Source organism: Galeopterus variegatus, unplaced genomic scaffold, assembly GCF_000696425.1.
Source record: "Galeopterus variegatus unplaced genomic scaffold, G_variegatus-3.0.2 Scaffold2495, whole genome shotgun sequence".
In the NCBI taxonomy this organism is placed as follows: Eukaryota; Metazoa; Chordata; class Mammalia; order Dermoptera; family Cynocephalidae; genus Galeopterus; species Galeopterus variegatus.
The window spans coordinates 364,879-377,357 of NW_007728606.1; the positions used below are offsets into that span (position 1 = coordinate 364,879).

Consider the following 12,479-nt stretch of genomic DNA (forward strand, 5'->3'; position numbering starts at 1 on the left):
CAGCACCTCGATACCCACCATATGGTAGCTTTTGTCCTCATTTCCCAGGGGTGGAAACTGAGGCTGTTTCTCCAAGTTTCTTAGGGAATGACCAGAGACTAGACTATTAACAAATCCTGTAAACCAGAGGTGGAGATGGACACTGCTGAGCTCATGGGCGATCCTATGTACTTATCCTGTCCTGTCCTGTCCTTCTTGCCACCCTCCCTCCCTCCCCTTACTGATCCATTTGTTAGAGGAAAGACTTGGGAAACAAAACTGTCAACTGCTCCTCCACCCAGAGGAAAGCCCAGCTGGGCCAGGCATGGGAAGGCTGGAGCTGGCAGCAGCCTCAGGAGGACAGTGGGGTGGACAATGCCCCCTTCACTGGCTCCTAACAGCCAGGTGCAGACAGCACCAGTGAGGAACTCAAGTCCCCATGAAAAAAAGAAGGACAAGACAACAAACAGCATCAGGGGACGAGAGGCTGAGAGTGAGCCCCTGGTGTCATCACGAAATAATAAAGACAGCCCCTGGGGTAGACAATGCTCGTGACATTTCGCACATCTTCAATCGTTGTTAATTGGGTCTGCACTTTTCCTGTCCATCTGGCATCCTATGGTGACGAGAAACGTGCAGGGCTCCCCTGCCATGTTTCCATGAGGTGCAGTGCTCTGCTCTGGGCATGCGTGGTTCACTATGTTGCAGGCAGCACGCACAAGTGGCTGTGGCTTTGGGAGCACGGACTTCATGCCTTGGCTGCCCGCCTGGCTCCTCTCTGGCTCCCTTCCAGCTCCCATTGAGTCTGGACTAGTTATAGACTCAGATCAACTTCCTCTACCCTCCTGGGCTTCCCCAAAATCTCATGGCCAAACCACTCGCCCTCTGCAGGTTGGCTCTTCTACCTCCTTTCAATGTCCCCAGTCCCAGTTCCTTCTTTTACTAATTGTCCCCCACAGGAGCGACTAGAAAGTTGCAGTGGGAACAGGGACCCTCCTTTGTGGTTGAGGAGAGGGGAACTTGGGGCTGGGAGGGGCTTCTACATGGAAACTCCCACCCCTGTCCCACGGGGTCCTCCAGGGAGTTGGAGATACCCCATGGTTCAGTGGTTCTAGAGACATATTTTTCAATAAATGTAGTTTTTACAGGAGGTTGCTTTTCTCGGTAGTATCTTTAAAAATTTCTACTTTTTTTTTTTTTAAATCAGGTTGCACCAATAGGTTAGGACATGGGAGATGCCACTAACATGTCTTGAATGCCTGCTGTGCTCCAGGTCCCAAGGACAAGTAGGGAGCAGAGTAGACACAAATCCCTACCCTCGAGAGGCTTCCATTCTGGTCTAAAAACCTAGGGGACTCCTGTAAGAGGGAAGGGAGAGGTCTTAATGAAGAGGACGCTCACCTTGACTCCTGTGTCCTAGGGCAGGGACCCCAGTTTGCTGTCAAGGATGAGAACTTCTTCGGTGATATGGGTGGCTGCGAGGGAGGTGTGGGGGGACCCTCTCCCCTTCCAGGCCCCAGGGAAGAGTCCTTCGGTGGCTGGTCATAGCTCCAGGCTGTGGGCTGCTGGTCAGGGGACAGGGTCTGCTTCATGTGCAGGGGCATCGGCTGCCCAAAGGGCCCCACCCCCATGTAGTTGGGGTTGATGATTTCAGTGATGCCAGAGCCACTGCAGGGAGGGACCCTGGAGGGAAGACAGAGTCACATCTCAGGGCTTCTTCACTTCTCGGGGTCAGCACCAGCTCAAGGACAGTGTCCTCTGATGCCCCCCAGTCCCCTCCTCAACTCCTTTACTCTTTGGGCAGTGGATTCACTCATTCATTCACTCATCCATCCATGCAACACAATAGTCACTGAGTGCCTAGTAAGCACCAGGCCCTGGGCCAGGAGGAAGGCCTGTGTTCTTGTGGAGCTCGTTTGATGGGAGAGACAAACCGAAAGCAAGCTCAGTGACAGAGAGACGTGGTGTTCATACAGTGCCGAAGTTTGATGGAGAGTAACAAGAGGCGGAGAGCGAGACCAGCAGGAGGGTTGGCACCAGCCGGGCAGAGGGTGCGCAGAGAAGGCCTGTTTGAGGAGGTGGTCTTTCAGCTGAGATAAGAAGCTAAGCAGGGCGGAGAGAAGGAAGGGGAGAAGGTCGTGGCAGAGGTAAGTGTAAATACAAAGGCCCCGAGGGGCTTGGCCTGTCTCAAGCCAGTCCGAAGGCCAGTAGGCAATGGGAGAATGAATGAGAGGTCAGCAGGGCCGAGAGCTGTGGCGCTGGCGGGGCGGAGCGGGCGCTGGTAGGGAGGGGATTTTCGGGGCAGACTCTGGACAGGTCCACCTGGGACATGTGGGCTTGCATGTCTGTGTGTGAGGTATAATGGCGTTTGGAGGGATGAGTGTGAGGTCACAGAGGTCAAGGCTAGAACGTGGAATGGGGGGGGCAGGCAGTTTAAAGCTGTGGAGATGGCCCAGACCCAGGTGAGGTGACCCTATCACACACACTGCACGCTGCCTATGTCGGGCAGCCGTCTCATGAGAATGAACTGAGTTCTGAGGATGTAGGTTGTAAGGATCTGCCGGCCACATCTCCCTCCCATCTGCTGATGCTTGCTTAAGAAATAAATGCTACTTTGAACACACGTACAAGTCAAGATGGAAAAGCATTTGTCTTCTTACACTGATCCTGGTTCTGGAACCAAGTACCCTTTAGAGCTAGGACATGTTTGCTGATGGGATAACAATGGAAGGAGAAGTACGGGAGGACTTTAGGGCCCATGGCTATGAACATCAGAAGTCAGAAGTGGACCAGGAAATGGGCTGGAGATGGGAGTTCCTGTTGCATGGGGCGGGGTGGGACTGAAGGAGAAAAGGAACCAGCCATGCCCGCCGCTGTGGCAGGTGAGCCGGCAGAGACCAGAACCTGCTCTGGTCTGACTCTGGAATTCACCAGCTCAAGAACACATCAGCAAGTTGAGGTGACTCTGCTATTGGGGATGGTTGTCCCCTAGTAATATAGACTTTAATGTCTAGATTATTCTCATTCTGTCTCTGCCAAGAACAACCTGCATGCATTTTCCCCCAATGACTTTTCCCGTAGGTAACAGGATGGGGTTTGTGGGCCACACACCCCACAACTGCTGATGTCCCTGGTTCCATAGGAGACACAGCAACCATTCGTTGACTTGGAATCACTACGCAATCTCAGCAGTCATTTCTTCCTGGACAGCACATCCTTCTACTAGGCAGTGAGTTTCTAAGTCAGGGCTACACCCAATTGGTCTTGGTTTCTCCAGAACCTATAGGTGCTCAGCAAATGTTAGTTGAGCTGTACTGAACTTTCCAACACAGAAGAGTCTCCCAGGCTCTGTCCCAGTCACGCCAACCTCCCCAGGGACATGGTTTGTGGTCAGCGAAGACCTGCGGAGCTGAAGGCAGGAGAGCATGTCCTCTAGGCCGAGGCTTCCTTGCTTAGTTTCTCCAAGCTCCAGTTTACCTCTCCTGGGTCCTGGGTCTGCAGACCATACTAGTTTGTAACGAATCCCTGGCAACCCCCGCGCTCTACCTGCTGGCTGGTTCCCACTGCTTCATGGAGTCATGGCTGGTGAGGCTCTTCAGGGACTTCAGCCCGCTGGGCTCATCCCGCTCAGTCTTCACAAAGTCTGGAAGGAAAGAGCAAGTGAGGGCTCAGCCCCCAGGGTTTGGGCCTGGGATGGCAAAGTGGTTTCCACGTACAGGCCAGAGGTGAACAGTGAGTAATGGCTAACCAGCGGAGGTGTGTTAAGCAAGATTCTGAGGCCTCATAAGAATTCAGGGATTGATTGGTTATGCCTGCCATAGCTCCAGAGGGAGCAGAGTTGGCACGTGTGACTCACAGCCGTCATTTTGTGTGACGTTTCCAACTCATTGGTCTGAGTAAGCGACAAAACAGGCAAATATTTCTCATCAGATTAGAAAAAAACAAACACAACAGGGTGGCTTCATAACAGCATTTGGTACTCAAAGCCAACCTGTTCATGGCTGAAAGGGGAGCTGGGACCCCCATCTTCGTTTCTGACCCTGACTTGTGGTTGCAGAGATGCCCTGTCCCCATCACCCCAACCCACTGTCCTGCTGGAGAAAGGAGCTCCCACAGGGCAGAAGGGGGAGCCACATCCACAGGAAGCAGCACCAGGGAGGGACACAGCCTTCCTCGGTGTGGGGGTGTGGGGGTGCGGGGGTGTGGGGCTGCAGTTCCTCCCCTCCGCAGTGAATCCTGCACTCTTGCTATTCACATCAGAGGAAGGAAATCATCCTGTTTATGAATTCCAGTTTCCCACTGGATGAACCTGCACTTTCACCTTGGCCTAGCTACTTACTAGGTATGTGCCTATCAGATAATCACGTAACCCTCTATGCCTCAGTTTCCCCATCTACCAAAGATAATTATACTTGGTTCACGGGGCTGTTGCCAGAGATAAAGGAGATGACACGCATGAGATGATCATTCCGTACACCATCAAGTATACAAAGTCCAATTCATTGTAGGCATTGTTATTTGAATGCTTTTGAGCAGGAATTAAAGCAAAGAAGAGAAGGGAAAAACCAGCTGTGCCTGTGTAAAAAGGGACACCTATTTGATTAACAAATTTTGGGCAGCTCTCTACCTCTCACATCTTTTATTATTTCAAGTAGAGAAGTTCTAATGTGATGGATACTATTGGGAAGTGTAAGTTAATTTCCAAGTTTCAAATTTGGGGGCAGGATTAAGAGAAAATTACAAATTCAAATATAGACACTCCCTGGTGTTCCCGCTACGTTATTCAGGTCTCTTGGCCACATTTCCATATTCTCATAACAGAGTGGTGACAACTTTTATCTAAGATATGAATCAGCAGGGTCTGGGGACAGGTAGGGTATGACTCCCCAGGTTGCTGTTTCATGTGGAATAGGAACCACCTATGATGAGTATTTGTTACCAAGCATGGCTGCTTTGGCCTCATTTTTGAGAGCTGCAATCAGCTGGGGCAGAGAAGACTAGCGGACACTGCCATTTAGGAGGGTGGCTGGAGGTGGAGGAAGGAGCCAGAAATGTGCTAAGGACGAGGGTGGGGGCTTCCAGATGTACACGGTGGAAGAGAGCAATGTGGAAAGTGTGGAAGTCCAGGGTGGATACCCCGAGGGAAGGCTCTAGGTGCATATGAGGGTGTGTTTGTATATATGAGTGGGCACCATATGACACGTGAAAGAGCCGGGATCACAGAGGAAATTCTAAATCTCAACAGAAGCCATAGCTTAAGTCTCTTCCCACAGTAGCCTGGAAGAAGCTATTTAATATCAGGTGGGTTTATTTTGTACTCTTGGTACTTTTTGTGGCAGAAGTGCTAACAGGTAGTGACAAGGCCTAAAGACTGCTAAAAGGTGAGATTGGGGGCTTGGAAATTTCACGAGCTTCATGCCCTTAAAAGTGGAAGTTGACTGGGGTCAGGAAGAGCAATGGCTGCTGGGTGTTGGGGTTCTGTTGGGAAATTCTTGAACCAGGTCAGGGCCGGGCCCCATTGTCTCTGAGATCCTTTCCAATGCAGGATTTCTGTTCCAAGGCCACAGAGGAGAGAATATTCACCAGCTTGGCGGAGAGCAACCACATCCCTAGCCAGCTGGGCCGATGCAGGGGCCGGGAGGGGCTCGCTTACCATAGAGCTTCTCCCTCGTCTTGCCTTGGGAGGTCTGCAGCTTAATCTCCCCCTGGAAGTGGCCCGTCATCTCTCCATGGTGGGTGAGAGGCGTGTAGATGGGCATCTGAGTTTCCGTGGCCTCCAACCGGAGAGCAATGCAGCCCTCGCCTGGGGGGAGGGGAGGACAGCCAGTCAAGGCCCTCTGCTTCCTGCAGAAACACCGAGATTCGCCTGCAGATTCAGCTCTACCACCAAATGATGGCCCAGGCAAGGATTGTTTAGTAAACCCCTTAGAACAATGCCTCAGCAATTTGGGGCAAATGTCTCAAGCCCTACAGCAGAATGAACCCCACTTAGGTTACTCAATGTAAAAAGAATACATAAATTGTAGAAAATCCAGCAGAAAACCAGAAATACCAATCCAACTGCAGCAGGGGATGATAACTTCCCAAGGTGTGAATCGATGCAAGAAATGACAAAATGAGACTGGCAGGTAAGAGGATACACAAGTTTAAAACCTCCTCACAAAGAAAACAACTAAGATATAAAGGAAACGGACTGGGAACAGCATCTGCAGGCAGGTGCACAGACAAGGCGTACTTGATCTAACTATATGAGGAATTCCTCAAAAATCAATCCCCAGCAGATAAATGGGCAAATAATGCAAACAGATGTTTCACACAAAAAGAACTGTACCTGGTTAATTTCAATAAATGGAAAATAGTTCAGCCTTCCTAGCCATCAAAGATGCAAATTAAGGAAGCTCTAAGGTGCTCTTTCGTAGACATGAAATTAGCACAAAAGAGAAGGAAGGAAAATAATACCCAGTGCCAGCAAGGATCTGGGGAAACCTGTACACTTGGACATGGCAAGGTCAACTGAGACAGCCTTTACGGCAGTTTGATAAACAAGTGCCAAGGATCACGAACATGTTTATATCCTCTGACCCAGCAAACATGGGAACTGATCCTGTGGAGATAACCCCAAAGAACAAAAAATACAGCTGAAGAATAAAAAATGTCCACAAACAGATTCATCTCAGTGTTATTGATAACACTAACAGAAATAATAGTAACAAGGAGATACTTTAAGATGAAGATTCAGTAAATCTGTGGAATATTATGCAGCCATTAAAAGGAACAATCAGAAAGACTGTGTAGAAGGAACACGAAAGTGTGTATTATCCAATACCAGATGAGCAAAGCAGAATATAAAGTAGTATCTCTGTGACGATCATAATATGAGAATCTATGTATGCCTATGGGTGAGGATGGAAACGTGAAACCTAAACAGACCTGATTGCTATATTAGGGAATGAGACTGCTGGTTTTTTCCTCTTTACTTAACAACAAGCTTTTCGTGAGTATGGATGTCATGGGCAGAACACATCGGAGGACTACCGTGCTTGAAGACAGTGGAAGTATCTGCTTAGTGTACTGCCTGATTCCTGCCACAAAAGCCTCAAACATTCCAGATTCCACATGGATCCTCCTGCCCCTGTCACTGCAGACTAGGAGATCCCCACCGAGGGCCAGCACACTCCTCAGGCTCTTCCTGCCCCTGGCTTGGCTCAGGGACCCTCTTATCAATGCTGCACTGGGAGGGGGTGAAGGGCACAGATTCTGGAGCCAGGCTGCCTGGTTCAAGTTCAAGCTCCTGTGGTTACCTACAACAGTAGCTGTGTGACCAGGACAAGTCAATTCAGGTTTCCAAGCTTCCTTTGCTCACCTCTCCAATGAGGGGAGAGACAGTATGACACTCAGGGCTTGGCAGAGCCTGCACAGATGACCCTCGCACAGGGTCAACCTGTATCTAGAGCCCCTCTCGTTACCAGCTTCCACCGAGCAGCAGTCAGGCACGTTCAGATCCCTTGAGCTTAAAGCACACAAGGACGTAAATGTGTCCCCTCCCTCGGCCCAGACTCTCATTCTCCTGCTCCTCACCCCCGCCCACCCTGTCACTGCCATCGCTCCCTGCCCCACCGTGGACACTGCTCTCACCAAGTCCATGGATGGGCTCCGAGTCACTCTGTCTAAGGGACACTGCTCAGTCTTTATTTTGTGGCATCTCTTGGCCACATTTGCTATCATAACCACACCCTCTTCTTGATCCACCTCTCTTCTGATGGTGTCCCCAACACCACAGCCTTTCAGTTTCCCTCCTACCACTCTGGCTGTGCCTTCTTCGTCCCCCTTCGCCTGCTGCACTACAACTGACTATGCAGGAAAAGGAAACATTAGCTCAGCTGCTCCAACTGGAGTGCAGGGTCATCCCTGACTCCCCCTTTCTCCAGTCTCCATGACCAAACAATTTACCTACTCAATACCTCTCAATTTTATCCCTTTCTCTCCCTTTTCACTGTCACTACTTTCATCCTGGCTTCCTTGTCTTTTACCTCAATCACTGCAAACACAGATTTCTAAGATGCGAATCTGATCCTGTTACTGTCTTGCTTGAACTTCCATGGTTCCCTACTGCCCTCAGGATAAGGTACGTGTCCTTAGCCTGGCTTGTAAGGAGCTGCTTGATCTGGTTCCTGCCTCCAGCTTCTTTGGCCACCTGCCCCTCTCACCCTATGCTCTAGCCACATTGACTGTACCAAGTGCAAGGACGAGCCTGACATTGGGCTGGAGCCACGGATGGGCTGAAGACATTACAAAAATTGCTAGTGTCTCTCTGGTGGGACAGCTGGTGGAGCCACAGCCTCTACAAGCCTGCCCAGTCTGGGTACTGGGCAGTGCCAAGCAGAAGACCAGAGAGCATTGGGCAGATGTTTCCATTACCCCAAGCCCCATCCAGGGAACCCTACCACACTTGAACCCAAACCCCTCTGGCTGGAGGAAGATGGTCCTCATGCAGAGGGTGTCCACTGGGGGACTAAAGAACTAGCCCCTTTGTGCCTGAGCAGGTGTTCTAGAGACTTGCCCAGCAGGATGGGCCTACAGCTCTGCACCTGTGGGCTGAGGAGGCTGGCTGGGGATGTGTGAGAAGTGCAGCAGTGTGGGCAGGCCTGGGTTCAAAGTAGGGCTCAGCCAATGACTACCTGTGTGACTTGGACAAGTCACTGGATCTCTCTGAGCCTCTGTTTACTCATCTACTAATTGGGAGAATAGTCCCTGCTTCGTAAGGTCTTAGCAGGTCTTAAATAATACCCGCAATGTGCCTGGTGCAGGTCAGACACCTAAGAAAGGCTCGATAAATTGGAGGCACTGCAGCTGCTGGCCGTGATGTCCCAGGCCTGATAGGGCAGGAAGGATGACTAACTGGCAAGGGCCCCTCTGCCCTCTGGCAGCCCTGGGATGGGACAAGAGCTGCAGGGGGATAGAATGGGGAGAGGCAAGTGGGCTTTCCTTGAAGAAGATACCACCGCCTCCCTCACTTCAGAGGCTATGGGCTAACGGGCAGGTGCGGTGCCTGGCCTGGGACTCTTACCGTAGGATTCGTCACTGTCAGAGGACTTAATGCTAATTAAGATGTGCTGGTCCAGCAAGTACTCAGGGTCAGAGATAATGGGCTTCAGCTGCAGAGAGAAGTGCACAGGATTAGAATTGATAGGTGGGGGACAGGTGGATGAGGGCCACCAGTCCAGATGTGGTGAATGCTCGAGAAAGCAGGACTGAAGATTTTCTTATCAAGCAGATTCAGATCTCTGCTGTCCATGCCCAAGCAAACAGGTAGGAACCCATGTGTACACCATACCCAGCAAGGTGGAATTAACTTTCTTCCCTGTCCCTCAGCATCGCACTGCACTCTAGGCCTCCTAAGTTGGGCTATGCTCCCAGGCCCCAGGGAAAGGGCCTGGCCTTTGCATATCCCAGGGTCATGGGGGAGGGACAGGCTGATATGGAAATGGGTCCAGGAACCAGGTCTGGAATGATTCCTGCACCCCACTCTGCCCCAGACCCTGCCCCAGCAGGGTGCAGTCCTTCTCTTGGCCCCCTCCCAAGATGCGGCGGCATGGGAGGCTGCACTACAAGGCCTGGCCCCCCTCTGGAGAGGATGCCTCCTGTCTGTCCATAGCAGAGCCCCCCAGTTGGGCCTGGAGTGTCCTGTGGGTTGATGGAGGTGTGGCTCCATGAACGACAGGCACAGACGACTATATTCCAGCTCTGTCCCCGACTTCCTGCTGCAAGCAGTCTTTCAAAGCTCTGGAGGCTCTGCTGGTCTGGCTCGGGGATGTGTTGATGCCAGGCCTTGAATGCAGCCACTGAGCCTCAGACCTCACTAGGGTAGGGCTGGGTCCCAGCAAGCACACACTAGCTCCTGGTGCTGCCTACAACTGATGACTTTTCCACAACTTGAGGCTGTTCCTCCAACACACAAGGGACAGATAAAAAGGTCAGATGCTGCTCTAGGCTGTCCTCTTCCTTCCCTCCCACAGATACCAAAAGGACCCTGGGTCAGGACTCTGGCAACATGCTGACCAACAGGATGGACTCACTGTGTCTCCATTCAGAAAGTTCCAGAACAAATGACTGGAAATCACAGTGGGGGCTCTGGGGCATTCCAGGGTCCCATGGCTGCATCAGCCACTCGGCTTTGACATGTGGCAATGTCTGGCACTACGTTAGACCCAGGCCTCGAGTGGAGTGAAGGGCCCGAGGTGCTGTGGGGACAGCGGATATGGCCAGAGAGCACAGGGGGCTCGCACCACTTGGCACAGGGAGTCGACCAGATAAAGAGGGGGTGCAAGGACCGGAAGCCATTCCAGAAAGATCCATCAGGGATCCCTCAGCAAGAAAATAGGAAAGGTTTAGACCCCAAAGGTTTTGGCAGTGGGACAGAGGGTCAGCAAGACTTGACCACAGTTGGGATGTGGGCAGGGGGAGAAGGCAGGGTGCCTAGAGGTCCCTAAGCTGGACCAGGGGGACTGGGGCGCTGGTATCTTTTCCAACCTCACTGAAGGAGGAAACAACCGTCCAGGTACTGCGTGGGAGCAGCAGGATGGGGTCGGGCTGGGTGAGGCAAAAACATCTCCTTGGAGCCCAGGGTCCTAGGACTCGGGGCTTGAAGGCAGCCCCAGGATGGGGACTTATATAACAGCTGTCCTGGGGCCTCAGCAGGGGACCCTAATCAGAACCATCTGAACTGGATGAGGCATCTAAGTAATCTGGAATTGCACCCAAATCAGGAGAATCTGGAGTTCAGGCATCTGCCTCTGCCCTGAGACGACATGGCCTTATGTGGCCAAGAGTTGGTCCCATCAACAGTTAATGCCAGCATGGGTAGCTGATGGAGTTTGGATGTGTTGTCCCCTCCAAAACCCATGTGGAAATTTGATCCCCAATGTGTCAGTGGTGGAAACTGATTGAGTCATGGGGGCGGATCCCTCATGAATGGATTCATGCTCTCCCTGGGGGAGGGGGGATTAATGAGTGAGTTCTCGCTTATTAGTTCCCGCGAGAGCTCATCGCTTAAAAAGACCCTGGCACCTCCTCTCTCTCTCTCTCTCTCTCTCTTACCATATGATCTGTTTGTACCGACTGGCTGTCTGCCATTTCCGCCATGAGTAGCAACAGCCTGAGGCCCATGCCAGGTGCAGCTGTCCCAGAATGGTAAGCCAAATAAACCTCTTTTCCTTATAAGTTATCCAGTCTCACGTATTTGTTATAGCAACACAAAACGGACTAAAACAGTAGCCCAGTCCCCTGGAACCTGCCTATGTTCCACCACAGCCTCAGGAGCAGATGGTTCCCTCCACCTGTTTAAGGCTGTCCTTTAAAACTCACCTCGGGTGTCACCTCTGAGGGAACCTTCCAGGGGAGCCCCTGAGACCACCCGTCCTGTGATGGATCCACCCGGCCCTGGACTCCCCTTCTCTGGACCCCTCCCATGCGATGTGAGGAAGAAACAGGGTCTAACTCCACTGTGTGCGTAGCACGAACATCTGGAGTGTCCCGTTAGCTCGGATTCAATGACGGCGGTCACCTCCGCTGTCCAGTTAGCATCACAAAAGCAGTTTGGGTAGGAAACCATCTTTCCTACAGTAAAGACAACTGTGTTCCCACTAAGGTTTGCCCGTGTGTTTTCAATCCCCCTCTGCTCACACAGGACCGTGGCCACGTCCAACACTTCCTACATTCATAGTGCACAGGTAGGAGCCAGCCGGCCCCTGTACCCTTCACTTGGTCCTCAAGCTGGTGCTAAACAGGTGAGCAAGGGGAACGAGGAGTCTCAGGGATTGGTCCTGGGGCCGTCCCTCCAGCCACGTGACCATAAGCAACCTTCTCTCAGCTCTATACCTCAGCTTCCTTTTTTGCAAAATCACGTGGTTAGATGAGTCAACCTCTAGATCCCTTCTCTGTTCTCTTTGGGGAACTGAAAGCCATTTGGGAATACGGGGGCACTGATACCACTGTCGAAGTGTGACGTAAGCTGCCTTGAATGAGCACTCGCTCGTGGGGCAGGCAGGGCTGAGTCCGGCCTCTTCTGCGCTGGGCCTGCGGGCCTCCCGCTCCCTCTGGTCAGGCCTGGTATAGCTGTGCCCCTGGCCAGCACGCTGGCCGGCTGCATGCACAACTCTCCCTGCAGAACGCCTTGCTCTGGAATTACCTTCGGAAGGGTCTCGCCAAACTTTACCACCAGCTCTCCATCGCTTCCTTCCTCATTTTCTCCTTCCTGACTCTTGACAAAGCCTGTTGGAGATAAGAAGGCTGGTTTTCAGAAAACAGAGCAAGAACCAGGCAGAAAAGACTCCTAGAGTCATCCCACCTAGATAAAGGAAGAAGCTCTCCCCCTCCTTTGATGTCTGTAGGGGCCACAGCATCATTTAGGAGTCAGGCTTGTTGGGGATTCTGTTTTTGTGCTGGGGATGGTCATTTGCCAAGATGGTCTAATTATTTTTAGGAAAATCGAAGAGATTTCC

At 51.8% G+C, this 12,479-nt stretch overlaps 1 protein-coding gene across 1 annotated transcript in view; it reads right to left on the minus strand.

The window, feature by feature from the left end:
- Nucleotides 1–1,376: 1,376 nt before the first annotated feature.
- Nucleotides 1,377–12,479, minus strand: part of INPP5D (inositol polyphosphate-5-phosphatase, 145kDa) — a 117,346-nt gene continuing 106,243 nt past the window's right edge. The window contains exons 22-26 of the mRNA XM_008581964.1: nucleotides 12,167–12,249; nucleotides 9,047–9,134; nucleotides 5,633–5,782; nucleotides 3,526–3,622; nucleotides 1,377–1,662 (exon numbers count right to left, since the gene is read on the minus strand). Coding sequence (XP_008580186.1) covers nucleotides 1,377–1,662; nucleotides 3,526–3,622; nucleotides 5,633–5,782; nucleotides 9,047–9,134; nucleotides 12,167–12,249 — 704 coding nt within the window. The remainder of the gene's footprint in view (nucleotides 1,663–3,525; nucleotides 3,623–5,632; nucleotides 5,783–9,046; nucleotides 9,135–12,166; nucleotides 12,250–12,479) is intronic.